Below are 24,359 nucleotides of genomic sequence, written 5' to 3'. Positions count from 1 at the left end.
CCAAACCGGTTAGGGCTATTTCTTCTTGTCTGATTGCTATGGCTAGCACTTCCGGTACTATGTTGAACAGGAGTGCTGAAAGTGGTTATCCCTGTCTTGTTCCTGCTCTTAGGGAAAATGGTTTTAGTTTTTGCTTATTGAGTATGATGTTGGTTGTAGGTTTGTCATATAAGACTTTTATTATATTGAAGTAAGATCCCTTTATTCCCACTTTGCTGAGAGTTTTTATCAGGAAAAGGTGCTGGATTTTGTCAAATGCCTTTTCTGCATCAATTGATATGATTATGTGATTTTTGTCTCTCAGTTTGTTTATGTGATGTATCACGTTTATTGATTTGTGGATACTGTACCAGCCTTGCATCCCCGGAATAAATCCCACTTGGTCATGGTGTATGATCTTTCTGTTGTAATGCTGGATCCGATTTGCTAAAATTTTGCCAAGGATTTTAGCATCTATCTTCATCAGGGATATTGGCCTGTAATTCTCCTTTTTTGTAGTGTCTTTATCTGGTTTTGGGGTTATGGTAATGCTGGCTTCGTAGAAATAGCTTGGAATGTGCCTTCCTCTTGAATTTTTTGGAATAGTCTGAGCAAGATAGGTTTTAGTTCTTTTTTGAATGTTTGGTAAAACTCCCCTGTGAAGCTGTCTGGCCCTGGGCTTTTGTTTGCTGGGAGTTTTTAGATGGCTGCTTCAATTTCCTTCTTAGTTCTCAGCCTGTTGAGATTTTTTTATTCTTCTTGATTGAGTTTTGGAAGGTTGTATTTTTCTAGGAATATGTCCATTTCCTCTAGGTTGTCCATTTTGTTGGAATAGAGTTGTTCATAGTATTTTTTTACAATCCTTTGTATTTCTGTGGGGTCTGTTGTTATTTCGCCTCTTTCATTTCTGATTTTGTTTATTTGGGTCCTCTCTCTTTGTTTCTTGGTGAGCCTGGCTAGAGGTTTATCTTATCTTGATTATCCTTTCAAGGAACCAGCTCTTGGTTTCATTAATCTTGTATTTTTTTTTTTTTTTGGTCTCTATGTCATTTATTTCTTCTCTGATATTTATTATCTCCTTCCTTCTGCTCACTCTGGACTTCTCTTGTTGCTCTCTTTCTAATTCTTTAAGTTGTATTACTAGCGGCCCGGTGCACAAAATTCGTGCATGGGGTGGAGGGGCGATGTCCCTCAGCCCAGCCTGCACCCTCTCCAATCTGGGACTCCTCGAGGGATGTCCGACTGCCCGTTTAGGCCCGATCCCAGGACTGCTGGCTCCTAACTGCTCGCCTGCCTGCCTTCCTGATTGCCCCTAACCTCTTCTGCCTGCCAGCCTGATCACCCCCTAACCACTCCCCTGTCAGCCTGTTTGCCCCTAACTGCCCTCCCTTCAGGCCTGGTCACCCCTAACTGCCCTCCACTGCAGGCCTGGTCACCCACAACTGCCCTCCCTTGCAGGCCTGGTCCCTCCCAACTGCCCTCCCCTGCTTGCCATCTTGTGGTGGCCATCTTGTGTCCACTTGGGTCAGGATCTTTGACCACATGGGGGCAGCCATCTTGTGTGTTGGAATGATGGTCAATCTGCATATTACTCTTTTATTAGATAGAATAGAGGCCTGGTGCACAGGTGGGGGCCAGCTTGTTTGCCCTGAAGGGTGTCCTGGATCAGGGTGGGGGTTCCCTTGGGGCCTGGGGCGGCCTGGGCCAGGGGCCTGTGGTGGTTTGCAGGCCGGCCACACACCCCGGCGACCCAAGCGGAGGCCCTGGTATCTGGGATTTATCTTCTACAATTGAAACTTTGTAGCCTGGAGCGGAGGAAAGCCTTCTGCTCGCTCCGTGGCGGCTGCCATTTCTATTGGGATTTATGTATCTTCTATAATTGAAACTTTGTAGCCTGGAGGTGAGGCCTAGTCCGGCCAGGGCTGCAGAATCTTGGCTTCTTCCATCACCAGGGGCAACCCAATACTCCTGCTCTTCCAGCTCTGTGGCTGCTGTCATTTCTGTTGGAATTTATTTATCTTCTATAATTGAAACTTTGTAGCATTGAGTGGAGGCCTAGGCCGGCAAGGGCGGGGGAAAACTTGGCTTCCTCCATTGCTGGGAAAAGCCAAGACTCCCTCCTGCTCTCTGTGGCTGCAGCCATCTTGGTTGGGTTTATTTGCATATTTGCTCCTGATTGGCTGGTGGGTATACGGAGGTATGGTCAATTTGCATATTACTCTTTTATTAGATAGGATTGCCAGTTTTTCCTTTTTTTTCTTTTTTTTTAATATATATTTTATTGATTTTTCACAGAGAGAAAGGGAGAGGGATAGAGAGCTAGAAACATCAATGAGAGAGATACATCGACCAGCTGCCTCCTGCACACCCCCCACCGGGGATGTGCCCGCAACCAATGTACATGCCCTTGACCGGAATCGAACCTGGGACCTTTCAGCCCGCAGACCGACGCTCTATCCACTGAGCCAAACCGGTTTCGGCAAGTTTTTCTTGTTTTTTTGAGGTAGGCCTGTAATGCTATGAACTTCCCTCTCAGGACTGCTTTCACTGTGTCCCATAGGTTTCGGATTGTTGTGTTTTTATTGTCATTCGTTTCCAGGATGTTTTTAATTTCTTCTTTGATCTCTTTGGTAACTCACTCATTGTTTAATAGCATGCTATTCAGCCTCCAAGTGTTTGAATTTTTTTGTTTGTTTTTATTGTAGTTGATTTCTAATATTATGCCATTGTGGTCTGAGAAGATGCTTGATATGATTTCAATCTTCTTGAATTTGGAGAGACTTTGCTTGTGACCCAATATGTGGTCTCTTTTTGAAAATGACCCATGTGCACTTGAGAAGAATGTATATTCTGTAGCTTTGGGGTGAAATGTTCTGAAGATGTCAATTAAGTCCATCTGATCTAGTGAGTCACTTAGGATTGCGTTTTCTTTACTGATTTTTTGTCTAGAGGATTTATTCAGTGATGTCAGTGGAGTATTAAAGTCCCCTACTATGATCGTATTGCTGTTGATCTTTTCTTTGATATCTTCCAGAAGTTTTTTTATGTATTTGGGTGTTCCTGTATTGGGTGCATATATGTTTACCAGAGTTATATCCTCTTGTTGTATTGAACCCTTTAGTATTATGAAGTAGGCCTTTTGTTCTTTCCATCACCCTTGTATGTACATCTCTCTTCGTGGTATGTTTCTTCCCTTCCCTTTACAAGTTTTATTATCTTTATCAAACAGAGAAGCTCCTTTTTACCATAACACTCTGTACCTAACTATGTTGTGCTAAATTGGTCTATAAGTGTTGTTTTTCATGTTTACCACATGAAAACATTGCCTGTTTTCTAGTTCGTGACAGTCACATGGGAGGAAGCAGGGGGAAGGCAGTACTGTAGCGCTGTCAGATTGCCTTGCAGTATTGCCTAAGCAGAGGTTGCTTGTGTTTATTTTCTTGGTCAGTTGGTAGCTTTATGACATATTATTTTTAAAACAAGTTTTAAAAACTATCAAAACTCATTGTCAAAACATGTTACATGCAAATTACATTATTGATCTTCTGAGAAGTATGTGTTTTCTGTTGTTCTTTTGCTAAATAGAATGTTATTCATACAAATTGAGGATTTTAAAGAGATTTTTTAATAATTGTCTTGTGTGTTCTACAGATTGAAGAGGAAAAGAAAAGAGCTGCCCGAACAGACTACTGGCTACAGCCTGTATGTATTCAGTTGATGTGTCTTAAGTTCTATATGTAATTTCAAGTGAATGATTTAAATAGTATTTGGTATAAATGACTAAATTTCTCAACTGTATATAAACTACATAGATAGACATAACTTCAGCTTTTTTTCTCTTTGATCTTTAATTATTGGTTGCACCTGTACTGGAGGGTTACTTCATTGTTTATTAGGCTGGTAATATTTCTTGAGTTTAATGCCAAACTTGTTTATGGCACCTTGAATTTAAGCCTGGAATTATTTTCCATTTTTGCCATAAGACTAAATATTGTAGTTTCAGAAATGGAATTAAATAGAATTGTAAATGCAAAAGTACTTGTTATCAACTTACATCTTATTAGGATAAGATGGATACCTATTTATGTACTTTGGATACCTATTTATGTACTTTGTTAAAAAAAATTTTTTAATTTTACAAACTCAGGAAAGTTTTGTATTTTGTTGCTTCCTTATTATTTTAATTTTAAGATAATTTTATAATAATTTGTAAACATTTGAATAATTTTTAAATTACTATCAGTTGTTGGCTCTGTTTTGAATTTACTGAAATCTGAAGTTCCCATAAAACCTTCAGAGTGCCTTCATTATTCTTAAAGTTGTTTTGATCAATAATAGGAGAGTGAAAAATACTGTGCTATTTAGAGAATTTCCGATTTGAAAATTAGGAGTAGTAATAACTTCAGAAGTCAAGAAGTTCAAAGTTCTGATTTAAATCTTCATAGTCATTCTCTCACTAGCTTGGAAATAATTTAGCTTCCATGACTTATTTTATATTTGTATATAATGGGAAATATTTCTACCTCAGGATCACATGACAGATGATGAAATAAGAAATTTAATACAAAAATACTGTGTTAAATATAAAATACTAATTTTAGATAAATAATTTCAGTTAATTCTCATATAAGCTCTATAAGGTAATTAATGTTATTATTCCAATTTTGTAGGCAAGGAAACTGAGGCATAAAGTATTTGAGTAATTTCCTCAGGGTCATTTAGGAAGTGATCAGCCAGGATTTCCCTGGCAATCTGATTCAGTGGGTTATATTCTCAACTAGTAAATAGTACTGTTTCCTGGGAAACTTTAGTCACCCTGACTTTGTGTCTGAGTAGAATTTGGGTCAAGATTATTAGTAAAGGAAGGACCTGTAGGGAAGAGACCATGCATGAATTATTTTAGTTTTCCCTGTTAAAGTAGCTAGCATTTGAACATGTATGAAAATGTAATCAAGAATTGTGATTAAATGCCCTTGCTGGTTTGGCTCCGTAGATAGAAAATCAGCTTGTGGACTGAAGGTCCCAGGTTCAATTCCAGTCACGGGCACATGCCTGGGTTGTGGGCTCAGTCCCCAGTGGGGGGGCATGCAGGAGGCAGCCAATCAATGATTCTCTCTCATCATTGATGTTTCTATCTTTCTCTCCCTCTCCCTTCCTCTCTGAAATCAATAAAAATATTTTTTTTAAAAAAGAACTGTGATTAAAGCAGTTCTTAACAATGAGTGATTAAGAAAATTTTTATCCTATGCTTACCTCCGTCTCTATGATAGCAAACATCATAGAACAGTTTATTACATACAGTCGTCCTCTGGACACAAAAGCTTAGGCTACAATAAGCCATGGGATTTCAAAATACACCTGATTCAGTACTCCCACCATCCATTGTCCTGGTGTAAAATGCACATTTTCACTAACTCCCAGGTGAATCTTATATGTACCCTTGGTTAAGAACCATTGTTTTAAAGGAAAAAGAAAACAAACTAAAAGAAAAAAGGCAAACATTCCAAATTTTACTTAGTCTAAAAATTCTCTTCCTATTGACAAAACTTAAAATTGAATTTTATTTTCTGTTGTTAATTTTCTCATATTGTAAGTTATGGAGCTTTTCTACATAGTTCCTTTTACAGAGTGTTACATTAAAAATGAGAATGACTCCGTGTGTTTCTTATTTTGAAAAGGGCATTATGTTTATTAAAAATAGCTAGCAGTCCACAGAAATAGATTTGAGAACTTCATTTTGTGAACTCAGAAAAGAAAGGTTTTGAACAGATTTATTGCAAGTGTCATTAAGTCCAATGATGTAAAGAACTGTCTTTAAATGAAGGCCTTAGAGAGATTTAGCCCAGAAGTCCTCTGGCTGAATCAGAGAAGCTGTTTTGATATTATTTGGTTTCATTTCATTTAGAAAGTCTTAGTAAAACAAAAGCTTAAGAGTAAGACCCTTCAAAGTATTCTCTCTTTTTTTTTTTCCAAGTCTTCTCTTGAACATGTCTTTCTACTATTAAATATCATCCCCCAAGGTCCTTACTGAATTTTTGTTCATACAATTTTTAGTATGGCTTAGTGAAGTACTCATGACCATCTACTGGGGTGGGGAACATCCGGCCTGCAGGCCATATAAGTCCTGAGAAATTACGTAAGGCCAAGGCATTATGAGTGAGTTAATTAAATGTTTGACCAAATATAGCAGGCTAATTTTTAAGTTGATAATTTTGTATGGCCCTCGAATGATGTTATAAATATCCAATGGCCCTTCGCAGAAAAAAGGTTCCCCACCCCTGATCTAGTACCTCTGTTATTGTTACTTGAAGTAGCAAATGTAGAATTACTGTAGTGAATATAGCAATAAGTTAGATGGTTTAATTTCCATTATCAGCCATTACACAGCTAATCCACATCAGGAAACAGCAATGAAGAAGCAAACTCGGAATGCATTAATCTATATATATAAAGCCTAAGCAACTGGCCGACTGTTCGACCACTCAACTGGTAGCTATGACACTCAATGATCACCAGGGGGCAGATGTTCAACACATAGGCATGGAAACAATGAAACAGACTGAATCTCAGGGTGTAGGGCGGAAAGAGATTAACCAAAGATCTTATATGCATACCAAAGGCCTGGTGCACAGATTCGTGCACCAGTGGGGTCCCTCGGCCTGGCCTTCAGGGATCGGTCCAAATCCGTGCATCAGGCCTCTGACATTCCCCAAAGGGTCCGGATTGTGAGAGGGCACAGGCCAGGCCAAAGTACCCCACCAGTGCATGAATCCATGCACCAGGCCTCTAGTTTTAAATAAGCCTGGATTTCTGATACTTTTAGTTGGAGCTAATCTTGGAGGAATCTCATCTGTATCAAAAATTGAAAGCAACATAATGAGAAAAGAACACTGTGGACAGTATTATGTCCTGAGGATTCCCAGCGAGACTCTTGGCATCTGCATTTTTATCAGCAGTGAACACCAGCAGTATAACATCCTTAACACTTTCTACTTCCTTAAATGGATAGAGAGAAAGAAGCTGTTTATGAAGGACATGAGTTAATAGAGTTGAGATTTATAGACAAAAGTCCTAGATTTTAAGAAACCTTTACTATGGAAATCAGCCATTAGCTATATATTTTTTCCTCTTGGTAGCTGTATTTAATAAAAAGAGAAAGAAGGAATGAAAGATTACTAAGGAAGTGCCATTGTTGGGAAGGCTGAGAACTCCAAATTTTATTATTTAGCAGAGTAGTCACATTTTATGATGATTTTTGGTGAACACAGTTTAAAATGAAGGAGTAAAACAGAAAAGATAATTTGTCTTTCCTTTTTTTTGTTATTTTTAGGAAATAATTGTGAAAATTATAACCAAAAAACTTGGAGAGAAATATCACAAGAAAAAAGGCATTGTTAAGGTAAGAACATGAAGTTAAAAATGGAATTTGTGAAAGGAGTCGTGGGTGACTGAGTAAATGCATTTTGATACTCCTTAAAAATCAAGTCCTAGTAGCAGCAAGCATATGTCTAAGGTACTTGATGATTCTATAAAAGGAAAGATGAATTCATAATCATTGGAGATATAATTCATTGTCAACCATTGTTTATACTTAATCTCTGTTTGCTTTCTTACTGGAGCAAATAATATGTATCAGATCCCATTGGCACCTCTTAAACTCAGTGTGCACACCTTGCTAATCAGTAAGATACATTCTCTTTGTTGATGATGAGCAATATAATTGTGCCCCCAGAGTTCCAAAGAGGCCTTTTCTGTGTTTTGCCCTAACAGATTATCTTTTGATTGCTCTAGGATTTTAAAACTTAAAAATCAACACTCCGGTCCTTTCTCCCCTTTTGTTTTTCCTAAATATAGCTCATTTCAGCACCCAGCCTGTGCATGCATAAATTGCCCTTCCACTGTCCTTGAAGCTAGGCGAAATTATCCCTCTCACTATATTTCTTAAAATTTTATTCTGAGATCACCAGTTTTTATTCTTTCCAGATGAAAACCTTAACCTAAGCTTTGAATTGAATTCTTTATTAAAAACCATAGATGAAGGAATAGTAAATGGTTTCTAGAAAATAGTGTTGTTTATAAAAGGAATTACTCTTTTGATTGGTATTTCATTTCTTTTTATTTTATTTCTGTTTTTGTGTGTGTGTGTGTTCCACATATCTCTTCTATTATAAAAGTGTTGATTTTACATGACAGGAAGTAATTGACAAATATACAGCTGTTGTAAAGATGATTGACTCTGGAGATAAGCTGAAACTTGACCAGACTCATTTAGAAACAGTAATTCCAGCACCAGGTAAATCTTTTTGCAGACTGTTTAATGCATATGCCATCAATATGAGTGATTCCGTTCATTAAACCATAGTTTTCTGACATTACTTGATAGTGATAGATACAAGTTTCCTTTTTAGAAATACTATATAACTGCCAATATATATAACTATATAACTGATCCTATTTGACTTGGTGATGTGGTAGTTTGCCAGTTTTCTGAGAAAGCTTTTTGTATCGTGAACAAGTTTTCCCTTCCTGGATTTTTTTTTTTCCAGAAGCAAAACACAGACATATCTAGAGAAATTCAATCATATTAGAGTTACCTATATATAAAGCCTAAGTGACCAAATGACTGAACGATCTAACGACCAGTTGACTGGTCACTATGACATGCACTGACCACCAGGGGCAGATGCTCAATGCAGGAGCTGCCCCCTGGTGGTCAGTGCGCTCCCACAGTGGGAGCGCCGCTCAGCTGACCAATGGGCACCAGATGCAGGGCTCATGGCTGGTGAGCGCTGCTGCAAGCCTCTCCAGATCTAGACTGACTGGGCTCGAGCCTGCAGCAGGCACAGCGAGGCCGGAATGAGCAGAAGCAGCAGGTGGCGTTAGACTGTCGGTTTCAGCCTAATCCCCACAGGCCACACCAGGGGACCCCACTGGTGCACGAATTCGTGCACCGGGCCTCTAGTTATTAATATATTTATTTAGCTACCTGAAATAGTAAAGTAAAAGTCAGTATGATTTTGCTTTCTCTTTTCTTTAATGATCTTTTTTATTATTGTCTAAAGTTTTACATATGTCTTCTTTTTCCCCAATTGACATTCCCCCTCCCCCAGCCATTCCCACCCTGGGTAAGCCCCCACCACCCCAGTGTCTGTCCATTGGTTATTCTAATATGCATGCATACAAGTCCTTTTCTTTAAATATCTTGATCATTTGGGTACTAACACAATGTCCAGTATTAATGCTGTTTGGTCAGGTTGTTTGCCTCTGATTTACTTTCTTCATGGTGATATCATGGCTGGCACAGTGATCATGTTAGTCTCTAAAACTTCACTTATCAGATCCTTTATTCTTTCCCTCTAAAATAAAAACTCATTTAATGGATTAAAATTTTTTTCCTAATAAACTGAACCTTTAGAAAGTATACAATTTGGTAATTCTTAACATATGAATACTCTCATGAAACCATCCCTATAATCAAGATAATGAATGTTTTGTCACACCCCACTTCCCAATTTTTCTTTTTTCCTTTATAATCTACTCATTCCCTTCCACTCCTCTTGCCTCCCATTTCCCCCCAGGCAACCATCAATCTGCTGTTACTGCTGTTTATGTATCCATTCATCTGTTGATAGACATTTGGGTTATTTATAATTTTTGATTGTTAAAAATAAAATGCTGTGAACGTTCACATTCAAGTCTTTGTATGGACATATGATTGCTTTGGTTTAGTTACGTCGGGCATATATTTTAACTTTAATGTAACTGCCAAATCCTCTTTAAAAAGAGGTGAATTTAAGGAAACAAAATTTTTTGTAATTACTTATGGACTCTGAGCATTTCCTCCAAACACCTTATACACCATGCAGTCTAAAAATCAAAACATACCCTTCGACAAGTAAGTGAAAAAAGGAGGAGTCATAATGTGATAGTAATTAAATTATCTACAAACTATACTTTAGAATATTATAGAGTTCTTAAATGATTAAGAACTTCTAAGAGAATGGTTTTATTTTTCGTTATGCTGATTCAGTGTAGTTGCATTTTGCTGTGACAAAAGTAGAAGAAAAAAGTGGACAATATAATTGTGCCCCAAGAGTTCCAAAGAGGCCTTTCCTGTGTTTTGCCCTAACAGATTATCTTTTGATTGATGAAAGATAATCTTTTGATTGATAAAAGATAAAAGATAATCTGTTAGGGCAAAACACAGGAAAGGCCTCTTTGGAACTCTGGGGGCACAATTATATTGCCCATCATCAATTATATTGTCCACTTTTTTGCATTCAGTGTTATATTCTTTTCTGTTGTAGGAAAAAGAATTCTTGTTTTAAACGGAGGCTACAGAGGAAATGAAGCTACCTTAGAATCCATCAATGAGAAGACATTTTCAGCTACTATAGTCATTGAAACTGTAAGTATGTTTACGCAAAGATAGAAATTTCAAAATGCTTTAAAAATGTGTCATAGTTCTTTCTCATTGGATTGGTCTTTGTTTCATTTTAGAGTTTGGGTGTTTTCTTTGCCTTCTCTCCTGTTTAGAATTCTGTAAGCTTATTTTCTCTAATGACTCTACCATTGATAAAGCATTTCATTTTCTGATTCCCAAAAAAATGCCTATATGTCCATTCTGGCTGCTGTAACAAAATATCACCGACTGGGTGGCTTATAAACAACAGAAATGTATTTCTCACAAGTCTAAGGGCTAGAAGTCCAAGATTAAGGCACTGGTGGATTTTGTTGGTATTTTAATGGGGAGTGCATTGAATCTATAGATTGCTTTAGGTAGTATGGACATTTTAATGATGTTGATTCTACCAATCCATGAACATTGTATGTTCTTCCATTTGTTTATGTCTTCCTCTATCTCTTTTTTCAATGCCCTGTAGTTTTCCAAGTACAGGTCTTTTACGTCCTTAGTTAAGTTTATTCCTAGGTATCTTAATTTTTTTGTTGCATTGGTAAATAGGATTGTTTTTTCATTTCTCTTTCTGTGAGTTCATTATTGGTGTATAAAAAGGCCATAGGTTTCTGGGTGTCAATTTTGTATCCTGCTACATTCCCAAATTCATTTATTAGGCCTAGTAGTTTTTTGATGGAGTCTTTGGGGTTTTCTGTGTATAGTATTATGTCATCTGCAAATAAGGACGGTTGTCCTTCTTTTTTAATTTGGATGCCTTTTATTTCTTCTTCTTGTCTGATCGCTATGGCTAGTACTTCTAGTACTATTTCGAACAGGAGTGGTGAAAGTGGGCATCCTTGTCTTTTTCCTGTTCTTAGGGGAAATAGGTTTAGTTTTTGCCCATTGAATATGATGTTGGCTGTAGGTTTGTCATATAGGACTTTTATTATGTTGAGGTATGATCCCTCTATTCCCACTTTGCTGAGAGTTTTTATCAAGAAAGGGTGTTGGATTTTGTCAAATTCTTTTTCTGCATCAATTGATATGATTATGTGATTTTTGTCTCTCAATTTGTTTATGTGATGTATCACGTTTATTGATTTGTGGATACTGTACCAGCCTTGCATCCCCAGAATAAATCCCACTTAATCATGGTGTATGATTTTTCTAATGTATTGCTGAATCCAATTTGCTAGAATTTTGTTGAGGATTTTAGCATCTATGTTCATCAAGGATATTGGCCTGTAGTTCTCTTTTTTTGTGATGTCTTTATCTGGTTTTGGGATTAGTGTAATGCTGGCTTCATAGAAAGAGCTTGGAAGTGTGCCTTCCTCTTGAATTTTTTTAAATAGTCTGAGCAGGATGGGTTTTAGTTCTTCTTTGAATGCTTGATAGAACTCCCCTGTAAAGTCGTCTGGACCAGTGCTTTTGTTTGCTGGGATATTTTTGATCGCCATTTCAGTTTCATTGGTAGTTATCGGCCTATTCAGGTTTTTTTATTCTTCTTGGTAGAGTTTTGGGAGCTTGTATTTTTCTAAGAATATGTCCATTTCCTCTAGGTTGTCCATTTTGTTGAAATAGAGTTGTTCATAGTATTTTTTCATAATCATTAGTATTTCTGTGGGATCGGTTGTTGCTTCACCTCTTTCATTTCTGATTTTTTTATTTGGGTCCTCTCTGTTTCTTTATGAGCCTGGCTAGAGGTTCATCAATCTTGTTTATCCTTTCAAAGAACCAGCCCTTGGTTTTGTTAATCTTTTGTATTGTTTTTTTGGTCTCTATTGTTTATCTCCGCTCTGATCTTTATTATTTCCTTCTGCTTACACTGGGCTTTTCTTGTTGCTCTTTTTCTAACTCTTTGAGTTGTAGGGTTAGATAATTTATTACTATTGTTTCTTGTTTTTTGAGGTAGGTTTGTAGAGCTATGAACTTCCTTCTCAAGACTGCTCTCACTGTGTCCCATAGATTTTGGATTGTTGTGTTTTCATTGTCATTTGTTGCCATGATGCTTTTTATTTCTTCTTTGATCTCTTTGGTAACCCAGTTATTGTTTAATAGCATGCTATTTAGCCTCTGGGTGTTTGATTATTTTTGATTGTTTTTATTGTAGTTGATTTCTAGTTTTATGCCATTGTGATCTGAGAAGATGCTTCATATGATTTCTATCTTCTTGACTTTGAAGAGACTTTGCCTGTGTCCCTATATTTGGTCTGTCTTTGAAAATGACCCATGTGCACTTGAGAAGAATGTTTGTTCTGTGGCTTTGGGGTGAAATGTTCTGAAGATGTCATTTAATTCCATATGATCTAGTGTGTCATGTAGGATTAATGTTTCATTGCTGATTTTTTGTTTAGAGGATTTGTCCAGTGGTATTAGTGGGGTATTAAAGTACCCTACTATGACTGTATTGCTGTCAATCTCTCCCTTGATATCCTCCAGAACTTATTTTATGTATTTGGGTGCTCCTGCATTGGGTGTGTGTATGTTTATCAGAGTTATATCTTCTTTTTGGATTGCTCCCTTTAGTATTATGAAGTAGCCTTCCTTACCTCTTGTTATGTCCTTCACTTTGAGATCTAATTTGTCAGATATAAGTATTGCTACCCCAGCTTTTCTTCATTTCCATTCGTCTAAAAAACCTTTTTCCATCCCTTCACCATCAGTCTTTGTGAGTCCTTTTTTCCGAAGTGGGTTTCCTGTAGACAGCAGATATATGGGTCATGTTTTCTTATCTACTCAGCTGCCCTATGTCTTTTGATTGGGGCATTTAATCCATTTACATTTAAAGTTATTATTGATAAGTACTTGTTTGTCGCCATTTTTATTCTTTATGCCTGTGTTCCTTCTTCACTTCCTATTTCTTCTTTTTACAGCAGACCCTTTAGCATTTCTTGCATTGCTGGTTTGGTGGTAATAAACTCCCTTAGTCCTTTTTTGTCTGTGAAGCTCCTGATTTCACCTTCAATTTTGATTGATAGCCTTGCTGGGTACAGTATTCTTGGATTCAGACCCTTCCTTTGCATGACTTTGTATATTTCATTCCATTCCCTTCTGGCCTGATGTGTTTCTGTTGAGAAATCAGTCGCTAGTCTGATGGGGGATCCTTTGTAGGTAACTTTCTGTCTCTCTCTGGCCACTTTTATGATTCTTACTTTGTCGTTGGTGTTTGCCAGTTTAATTATAATGTGCCTTGGTGTCGGTCTTTTGGGGTTCATTTTGTTTGGGACTCTGTGAGCTTCTTGGACTTGTGTGAGGTTTTTCTTCCCTATATCAGGGAAGTTTTCTGTCATTATTTTTTCAAACAGGTTTTCTATTCCTTGCTCAGTTTCTTCTCCTTCTGGCACCCCTATTATGTGGATGTTGTTTCGTTTCATGTTGTCCCAAAGTTCCCTTAGGCTCTCCTGTTTTTTAAATTTTGTTTCTAGATGCTGCTCTGCTTGGGTATTTTTTCCTACCTTGTCTTCTAGCTCACTAATGCGGTCCTCTACTTCTTCTAGTCTATTGGTGATGCTTTGTATTGAGTTTTTTATTGCTGTGATGTCATTTTTCATTTCTTCTTGGTTCTTCTTCATTTCCTCTTGGTTCTTACACATATTGTTGAATTTGTCTTCCAACCTTTTCAGCAGTCTTATGACCATTTCTCTGAATTCTTTCTCTGACATATTGCTTGCCTCCATTTCGGTTACTGCCTTTCCTGGTGATGCCTCCTTTTCTTATGTATGCAGGCTGTTTCTTTGTCTCCCCATGATCTCTCCTCTCCGGGTGTCTGGCTATATAGCTCTCGCTCTCCTGCGTTGACTTAAAGGCGCAAAATACAACACAACAAGGCACAACACACAAGGCCCTGAACACAAATGTATTCACGATACTAATAACCCCAATTAAAGGTGACCACTAGAGAAAAGAGAATTAGGGGATTAAAAAAAGAGAGAGAGTGCAAAAATGATATTGAGGAAAGGATAAAAGTAAGAGAGAAAAGAGAATGAAAAAGAAGGGGGAAAATCTATTTATTTGCGGAGAAAACTCAATAGAACAAGAACTAATCCAAAAAATTGCAAACAACTATCACCCAGAGGTGAATGCAAACTACAAACAACAACTAATAACAAGCGAGGAGAGGAAAAACAAAAGAAAAAAAAAGAGAGAAACAATCACACAAACAAACAAACCAATCTAATCAACAATCAATCAAACAACAACAATTGGACAGAGAGAAAGAACAGCAAAACCAAACAAAATAAAACATAAAACAAACAAACAAAACAAAACAAAACCAAAAAACAACAACAAACCAAAAAAAAGGGAGGAAAGAAAAATAATTTTTATAGTTAAGAAAGAAGAGAGAAGTGTGTATGGACTTGGAGCAGGGGGTCAGAAATTAGATGTATAAGTAGGATGGGTTCTTAACAGGGGTTAAAAAGAAGGAATAGGGAAAATCTAAAGCAGGAATAAGGTAAGAGAAACAGGACAACAAAAGGGGAAAAGGGAGGAAGAGAGTGTTGGCATAAAGGTAAAGTTGAGATAGAGGTAAATGATGCTAAAGGAAAAATGAAAATAGAATGTAGAACAATTAATCCTAAAATAGAATAAAACTTTTTAAAAAGGTAAAATAATAGTAGTAATAATACTGATTAAAATATAAAAATGTAATTAAAAAGGTAAAATCAAGTGAGAAAAGAAAAAAATTTAGTTTCTTAAGTAAAAGATAAAAAATGTGCAGTAGTGAAGGTCATTAACTTCCTCTACTGTTCTGTTTGGCATGCCTGTTTCCTGTCAGGTAGTCAGGACAATATTGAAATTCCCTGTGTTCCACAGCTCCTATGTGTCATAAGCCATAATCCTGTTTTCAAGCAGGCAGTATTTCTTTGTTACTCAGCCTGCCTTTAGTGTTATTTACACAAGAGTCAATTTGTGATTCAACCTCTGGTTGGCACTGTTTCTGTTTTGGCATCTGGGGCTTTAAGTCCTCTCTACCCAGTATTTAGATTTTGTTTTCCCTGCCACACTTAGTACTGGTTTGGGGGAATGCACTGCCCCAGAGGTAGTTTTCTGATCGTTTCTTCTCGCTCTGATCCCTAGGTTCCACAAAAACAACTTTCCCCTGCAGTCTCTGAGAGTGTTTTTACTTGGGAGATCCTATGTACGGGGCTTAGTAATCAAAAGCAAGGATTTAAAGAGAAAAAAGCCAGAGAAAGCACTCGAACTCGTGACTTTTTCACCCCAGCACTGTGCACGACTCTGCTCACGTCTCTGTGCATGTCTTTTTCCCCTGGCACAGCGCAGCCCATATACTGGTAAAACTTCAGGCTGCCTTTTTGTGCCCAGCCCATTTATGGGTTGATTTCTAGAGTTCCCTTCTGCCAGCAGCCCTTGGACCCCCTTCCACCTTCATGGACTACGCTGGCCCCAACGGCCATGGATTTTGTGGGGTGCAGACTTCTCTGAACCTCTAGATCCCACTGCGCTCATTTCTCCCTCCAGCCTGGATCGCAGACCTCACCTTTCTCTGGGTAAAATCTGACTTCGTCCGAGTCCACGTATTCGCACTGCTTGAGTCCCGGTGTTTGTGGGTTCGCAGCTGGTCCCTGGGCGTTGTGGTTGTAGGGTCCCGGCAGGTATCCGATTCTTCCCCGTTGCAGGTAAGGCTAGGCTTCCAATCACAGCCACTCTCCCCTTCAGAATGTTGCGGTCTCTGCGGCAGAGCCAGCCGCACTGGGAGAGATTTCAGCAGCAGTGAAGGCTGCCTGGTCAGGGGAGCCCAGTCCAGCAGTCCCCAACAGTCCCTTGGAATATAGCTGTCCTCACTCATGAATAGACACTCCCTGTACATCCACACATTCTCCTTTTGTTCTCTCACTCACATACTGTCTTGCAGCCTGCCTTCCCCTCGGCAGCCATCTTCGATCTCCCGGAATTTATCAATCTTTTTAAAAGTCATTAAGTTTTTCTCTCCGGCTCAATCAGTATACTAGTAAGGTTATGGGAAATCTTATATTTCTGTGGCAGTTTGATCCTCCTCTACTTTTTAATTTCATAATACTATCCAATTTAGGTCCTGCTTCATGTTTTCATCTGAGGGAAACACAAAACATCTAATTACCATTGAGGATATTCTAGGTTCCATCCAAATACCTTTGGTTTATAGTTTGATTTTTAAGAAGACTTTCTTTCCTCCATCACTTTAAACCCCACAGTTTCACCTTCATTTCTCCTGATTTAATTGCTTACAGAGCTGTACTGAGATAAAACCTGTGAGGAAATCCATATAATAAAAAGCCTTTCTAGTTAATTGCAGAGTAGCACTTACTTTTGGAGGAGGAAAACCACCTGCTAAATTTTTATTTTTTTGTTTTTCTTTTTCAACCTAACCCCATGGGAAAAAACATATGCATGTATCTGTCTCTATGTCCCCAGGTTTTCTTCAAGTCGCTTCCATGAAACCTGTGAACTTTTCACATCATTTCCCATGCTATTTTTACTATTTCTGGAATCTTAAATTTTAGTGTCAGTATTATAATATTTGAAACATTATTATTTTTACACATTATGAATAATTTTACACATTTTACATATAAATTAAGTAGATTTTAAAAATAGCAACAAAGTGTTCAAAAAAAGGCCTCAGTCTATTAACTGTTTGCCTAATTAACCCAAATTTGTAGTTCTTATAAAAAAGTAATTGATCATCAGCCTTTAAACTTGATTATGAAAGATTCAACCCAAGTACTCTTTATATGGGAACTTATTTCCTTTAAATGCAATCATTATTATATATTAAAAGAATGGCATTTTAAAAAGATTTTAGTCCTAGCCGGTTTCATTCAGTGGATAGAGCTTTGGCCTGTGGACTGAAGGATCCTGGGTTCAGTTTCGGTCAAGGGCACATGCCCGGGTTGCGGGCTCAGTCCCCAGTAGTGAGCATGCAGGAGGCAGCCGATCGAGGATTCTCTCTCATCATTGATGTTTCTATCTCTCCCTCTCCTTTCCTCTCTGAAATCAGTCAATATATATATATATATATATATATATATATATATATGTATATACACATACATATATATATATATAAATTTTTTTTTAAAGAATTTTAAAGGGAAGGCATAAGTCTCATTAAAAAAATGTTATAATCTCAGTTCAGGGTTGGAATCATCATCATTTCATATTTTGCAAGGGAGGGGACCAACTTTTAATTTTAACCAACAGATGTAATAGTGAGTTGAAAATTATTGAGTTCATGCTCATGTTATGTTCCAGATATTCTAAGCATTTTATATGTATTGACTCATAGATATTTTCTAACAACGTATAGGCACTATTTTTATTCCCCTGGATAAAAGGCACAGAATGGTTTAGTCACTTGCTGAGGATAGGATTTGAACTTGGGCAGTCTGGGTCCAGAGTCCATAGTCTTAGCCTCTGTGTTCCCAGGTTGTGTCATTTTTTATGACTGGTACTTTCATTATCTAGTTTGCCCCTTCCCCTTTTAGTTGGATATGAAGAGAAGATGAAAATATACAAAACCTGTTTGAGTATCTGTATTGCTTAAAATAGTGATATCTGCTATAAAATAAACCACCTTCAAATTGATAGTGGTACCAATATTATAAAAATTTTACTTTTCATTGTAAAAGTCCAAAATAGTTTTTCTTGATCATGGAACAGCTCTTTTCTGAAGGGTGATTTATGAGCCACAACCCTTCTAACTTGTGACTTTACCATCTTCAGTAATTGGCTTTTTATAGTTGTGGTTGCTTCAGGCAGACCAAGGAGAGCATTGGATTGCAGGTGGAAAGTAGCCTGGCCTGGGCCTGGCCATGGCAGGCATCACTTCTGTTCACTTCTGTGGGCTGGAGCTCCAGCTTATGGCCACACCTAACCACACGGGGAGCTAGGACATCTCCCTATCCAAGAGGCAGATACGGAACAGCTAGCAGATGTTGCCACAGTATCTAAGGATAACATGTTTCAAATATCTTTGAAGAAAATTATGGTAGTTTCTTAATGAGAATGTCATAGAATGTTTTAAAAGTTCATAGACATACAGAAATGTTAGCTACTTTAATTGTATTTTAGGGAAATGGAAAAGGCAAATTTTTATTCCTTAGTGTAGTGTCATTTTCATGTCTTTTAAGTACATGTGTGTTTTTAACCTTTTCTTCAATTTTCATTTATAGGGCCCTTTAAAAGGACGCAGAGTTGAAGGAATTCAATATGAAGACATTTCTAAACTTGCTTGAGTTTGAAAATTTGTGAACGTATTAAAATACTAAAGCATCAAATTGGTGTTCGCCAAGGCATTATGAGACTCTACTGTGTTAGAGTATTTCTTTTATATACAACAAATGGATTTATGTAAATATTATGTATAGTTGTTTAGCTAAACTTGTAGGAAATCTAATTATGTCTTATGAAATATCAAACTATGTAAATTTGTTCTTATTTTTGTTTTCTTTATAATATTTCTTTGATTTTTAAAATTTGCATTAAAATAATATTATTATAAAGTGTTTTATATAAGGCGGTTTAGAATCATATAATTAGAGGAAATTCTTATATACCGTACTTTGAGGCGTATAAGACGATTGGGCGTATAAGATTTTCCTGGGTTAAAAAGTCGTTTTATACGCCGGAAAATACGGTATATTGGACTATATTGATGGGTTTAGATATAATTGATTAGATATATTGGACTACTGTATTTTCCAGCGTATAAAACGACTTTTTAACCCAGGAAAATCTTATACGCCCAGTCGTCTTATACGCCGGAAAATACGGTACTCTAAATTTATATTTTTAGTAGTAACATTCAACTATAAATATAATTACATTTTAAAAAGTCAAACGAAATATAATAGTTTTATTGAGATGTTAGACTGTGTTCTAAAGTGGCTGTACCATTTTACAATCCCACTGACAATGTTGAATTTTGAAATAAGTAGAGCAGTATGTTATGTGGGGATGCAAAAGACTGGAAACCCACCCCACACTTGCTTATGTACCCAAAAAAAGGAAAAAAGGAAATTTATAGTTCACACAACTGAAAAGGAATAGACCCTAGCTTCACGTGCAGTGGGGACTCAGTGTAAGGACTGGGTCCCACTGGGTCTTTGGACTCACTTCTGATTGTGATAAGGCTAAAGAGAAGATGCCACTTTTTATGATAATAAGTGAGTCTTTGAAGCATGTAGAATGATTTGAATAAGACCAGTATGTACTAAAATAACTCCTGATTTGTAGTTTATTTTTACTGTACATTGAGGCACTCTTTAATTTCCCTTTTTTTTAATCTTTATTGTTCAGATTATTACAGTTGTTCCCCTTTTTTCCCCCCCATAGCTCCCCTCCACCTGGTTTCCACCCCACCCCCTTTCCTAACCTCCCCCACTGTCCTCATCCATAGGTGTACGATTTTTGTCCAGTCTCTTCCCTCACCCCCCACACCCTCTTCCCCCCAAGAATTGTCAGTCCACTCCCTTTCTATGCCCCTGCTTCTATTATATTCACCAGTTTATTCTGTTTGCCAGATTTTTTTATTCACTTGCTTTTTAGATTCAGTTGTTGATAGATATGTATTTGTTGTCACTTGTTGTTCATCATTTTTATCTTTACCTTTTTCTTCTTCTTCCTCTTCTTAAAGAATACCCTTCAGCATTTTATATAATACTGGTTTGGCAGTGATGAACTCCTTTAGTTTTTTCTTATCTGTGAAGCTCTATATCTGACCTTCAATTCTAAATGACAGCTTTGCTGGGTAGAGTAATCTTGGTTGTAGGTACTTGCTATTCATCACTTTGAATATTTCTTGCCACTCCCTTCTGGGCTGCATAGTTTCTGTTGAGAAATCAGCTGACAGTTGTATGGTTGCTCCCTTGTAGGTAACTAACTGTTTTTTTCTTGCTGCTTTTAAGATTCTCTCTTTGTCTTTTGCCCTTGGCATTTTAATTATGATGTGTCTTGGTGTGGTCCTCTTTGGATTCCTTTTGTTTAGGGTTCTCTGTGCTTCCTGGACTTGTAGGTCTATTTCTTTCACCAGGTGGGGGAAGTTTTCTGTCATTATTTCTTCAAGTAGGTTTTCAATATCTTGCTCTCTCTCTTCTTCTGGAACCCCTATAATTCTGATGTTGGTACACTTGAAGTTGTCCCAGAGGCTCCTTGCACTATCTTCATATTTTTGGATTCTTTTTTCTTTTTGCTTTTCCAGTTGGGTATTTTTTGCTTCTTTGTATTTCAAATCTATGACTTGATTCTTGCGGTCCTCTAGTCTGCTGTTGGATCTCTGTTTATTATTCTTTTTTTTTTGTTTATTATTCTTTATTTCAGTCAATGTATGCTTAATTTCTAATTGGTCCTTTTTCATATCCTTGATGGTCTCACTGTATTTCTTGGAGGTTTCTAGAAGATTGAGTATCCTTACAACCGTGGTTTTGAACTCTAGATCCAGTAGTTTGCTTTCCTCCATTTCTTGTGACCTGTTTCTTTTTCTCTGCATTTTGGCTGCTTCCCTGTGTTGATAGAGTGGCTTTGTGTGCTAGGTGTCCTGTAGGGCCCAGTAGCTCAGCCTCCCTATTTACCTGAGATGGACACTCTTGGTGCACCCTTTTGTGGGCTGTGTGCACAGTCTTATTGTAGTTAAGCCTTGATTGCTGTTGGTATCACTGGGAGGAATTGACCTCCAGGCCAATTGGCTGTGAGGACCAGTTGTATCTACAATGGGAGAACTTCTGTGCTGGAGACACCCTTATGGGGCAGGACTTGCTTCAGTGGGGCTTTGGCATTCACTGGGTTTGCCTCCTGAGTGTGTGTCTTATGGATGTGAAGAGTTGTAATCTGGATGGTCTCACTCTGACCACTTGGTACACTGGCTCTTGGATCTCCAAGGAGGTGCAAAGTCAGCCACTGCCTGAGGCCACCCAGCAGGAGCTACAGAGAGATCTGCAGATTCCTTCTCTTTGTTTGGGGTTTGGAGGTGCCCAGATGAGGCCCAGCTGTGAAGCAATGCAAGCTGCTATGGAGCCTTGGGCCTTCTTTTGGAAGCTCTGGGGCTCTCTGACCCAGCTGCAGTTTGTTAGGTTTAAATTGCAAAAGGCCAGTCCATTCATATGCAAAAGCTTCTGTGCACAGCTTGCGTGGGGTTGTAAATTGGGTGGGGTGGGGTTTCAGGGAATCACCAGGGTGGAGCAAACAGCAATGGCTGCCCATCACCCCTGCTCCGAAGAGGCCTCCGGGTCTGTGTCCCATGGCACCGTGCAGCAACAATGATCACTGCAAGCACCTCTGAGAGAAAGCCACCCTTGCATTCCAGCCCGATGCCAGACAGTGCAGTTTCTCTCTATATGAGTCTGGGTCCCCAGAGTCTTGCCCAGAACTGGAGTTCAGAGCAGTCGGGAGCTTATATCTCCCTCCCGATTGAAAAAGACAACAGTGTACCCAGTTGCCAGCCCCTTTTGCGTGTGCCTCCATACCTCCACACTTCCACACCTCTGCACCTCCTACCAGACTCAATGCGCGCTTTTCTCTTTCCTTCTAGTTGTAGAATTTCCACTCAGCTAGCCTTCTTGTGCTTCTGGATGATATCCGTTTTGTCTTTTAGTTGTAGTTTTGATATGGTTGTGCGCGGCAGCAAGTTCAGGTGTTTACCTATGCCACCATCTTGGTTGTCTCTAATTTCCCTTTTTAATTTGTTGCTTTGGATAGCCAGGTTCCCAACTCTAAGAAATCTTGTTTAATTTTCAGTATATTAAAAACACAAACAAGCAAATTTGTGACAGGAATGATCTGAGCCAAGAGTCTGATTTTTCTGGAACACAGACTTTCATTTTCCTAACAAGGCATATATATTTAATTGGTTTAATGGAAACTGTTTACTAGTAGATGGATATTTAAGAGAATCTTTGAAGACAGACTGCATAAATGCTAAAGATGATTAATATATCTGACAAATACGAGCCCTGTTATATCCCAGCTCTATACAAAATTCAATATTGATTATCAGTGGGTTGCAAGGTGCTTCAAAAAATAAACATAATATAGGCAATTGTCAAGTTTTCCTTCATCACTGAGAGCATACTTTCAGAAATTAATCAAGAGGTAGACAATGGAATAGTTCCTTTTTTTCCAATGAGTCCCATTAATTTGGTTTCTTTGGAATTCAAAATTGATTACTCATTTGTAATTCAAAATTAATTATATAGAGAAGGCAGATTTCTGGCCTCAAGGGAAACATGTGAACCATATTAGTAAAGTTATTTTTACAGGCAATAAATTTCAAAACACCAGCTATTAATAGTTTTGATAATTTGAATAATATGGACTTGATTTTAAATCTAGTTGCTTTTGATAGCACTCTTGCTCAATATTTGCATATAAATATACACCCCAACATTTTCATCATTATTTTAAAAACACAGCATATTTAAGATACTAGGAATCAATGTTATCTAAAGGTAGAAGTTTTAAAGTAAAAATTTTTACCAAGTAACAACGACAAGAACCCACTTTTAAAGTCTGCATTGAATATTAGCATTTTAATACTAGTATTTTTGGAATAGGAAATGGAAAAGATGTAGATTTTTTAAAAGCATTTCATAGGTGACCAATTTTTATAGAATAAAACTAAAAGGCAATGCCATTTATCTCCTTAGTACTGAGATTAGATTATAGAAATAATCATATTTGTTTAGTACTTTACAATTATGTCAAAAGATAAATTGGTTTTTCAAATATAGGTTGGGTATTGTAGTTTTGTCTAGATTCTACAATGAAAAATGGTATTTATCAAATTATGGAGAGAAAATTTCCTAAAAGTACTTTAACAAATTTTAAATGTAATTTTATGAATTTGGACTTTGAAAATGTGTGCATTTTAGGAATTGATTTTTAAAAGAAAGTTATAAACAAAGGAAAGCACAAAATTACAATGGGCAAGTCTTGGACTGTGTCACCAAAATCTGCTATACCAATGCAGACATGATAAAGTTACCTGATTTCACTTTAAATTTGTTTATTTTGCCTTATAAATGCCACTAGCCTTTTGTTAGGACATAATTTGCTAGTTAATTTATTTTGAAATAAATCTAACCATATAAGGTTTAAAATTAAATGACATTACTCTTAGGAATTGCTTAACTACAAATAAACTCAAGGTCTACAAGGCGCACTGCTAAAGAAGATTCAGTGTTCAAGAATCTATTAAATTTGTGTGGAACTGGTTGCTTCACAGACAGAGGAGCTTCCAGAGCATTTGGAATGGTGATTCTCTCAGAAGTCATAGTAACATTAATACTGTGTACAATTAGCCACCTGAGATAGTCTCCTGAGCAATTTCAAATGTGTGAAGAATTTGAGATCAATGAAGTCTCCAAGGTGATCGTAGAATAATGTTAAGGAGGCAGGACTGTAATAGGATTCAATTTAATCAGAAGACACCTACCCAATCATATTTTATCTTATTTGGAGAAGGGCTGGTTTAACAGAATGAGGCTAGTCAACTAAGGCCTTGTTATGGCTTATTTTATGTGTCAACTTAGATGGGCCAAGATGAGCCCAGAGGGTTGGTCAGACATTTTACTGGGTGTGTCTATGAGCATATTTTGGACGAAATTTACATTTAAAAATGTAGATAGCCCTGGTCAGTGTGGCTCAGTCATTAGAGCATCGGCCTGGGCACCAAACGGTCACGGGTTCCATTCCTAGTCAAGCGCATGTACCTGGGTTGTGGGTTTGATCCCTAGCCTTGGTCGGTGGTGCCTGTGGGAGGCAATAAATTGATGTCTCTTTCACATCAATGTCTCTCTCTCCCTCCTTCCCTTCCACTCCGGCCTTAAAAAAAAATCAACAGGAACACCCTAGTCCATTTGGCTCAGTGGATAGAGCATCGGCCTACGGAATGAAGGGTCCTGGGTTCGATTCTGGTCAAGGGCACATGTCTGGGTTGCGGGCTCAAACCTCAGTGGAGGGGCATGCAAGAGGCAGGCAATCAATGATT

At 37.7% G+C, this 24,359-nt stretch overlaps 1 protein-coding gene across 1 annotated transcript in view; it reads left to right on the top strand.

The window, feature by feature from the left end:
• Window positions 1-24,153, top strand: part of KIN (Kin17 DNA and RNA binding protein) — a 43,317-nt gene extending 19,164 nt beyond the window's left edge. The window contains exons 9-13 of the mRNA XM_079775373.1: window positions 3,631-3,681; window positions 7,310-7,378; window positions 8,173-8,272; window positions 10,287-10,387; window positions 18,550-24,153. Coding sequence (XP_079631499.1) covers window positions 3,631-3,681; window positions 7,310-7,378; window positions 8,173-8,272; window positions 10,287-10,387; window positions 18,550-18,612 — 384 coding nt within the window. The 3' untranslated portion in view covers window positions 18,613-24,153. The remainder of the gene's footprint in view (window positions 1-3,630; window positions 3,682-7,309; window positions 7,379-8,172; window positions 8,273-10,286; window positions 10,388-18,549) is intronic.
• The last annotated feature ends 206 nt before the right edge of the window (window positions 24,154-24,359 follow it).

The sequence above is a fragment of the Cnephaeus nilssonii genome, assembly GCF_951640355.1.
Source record: "Cnephaeus nilssonii genome assembly, chromosome: 1".
Classification (NCBI taxonomy): domain Eukaryota; kingdom Metazoa; phylum Chordata; class Mammalia; order Chiroptera; family Vespertilionidae; genus Cnephaeus; species Cnephaeus nilssonii.
Note: the sequence above shows the minus strand (reverse complement) of the source record. Positions and strands in the feature narration are given on the sequence as shown.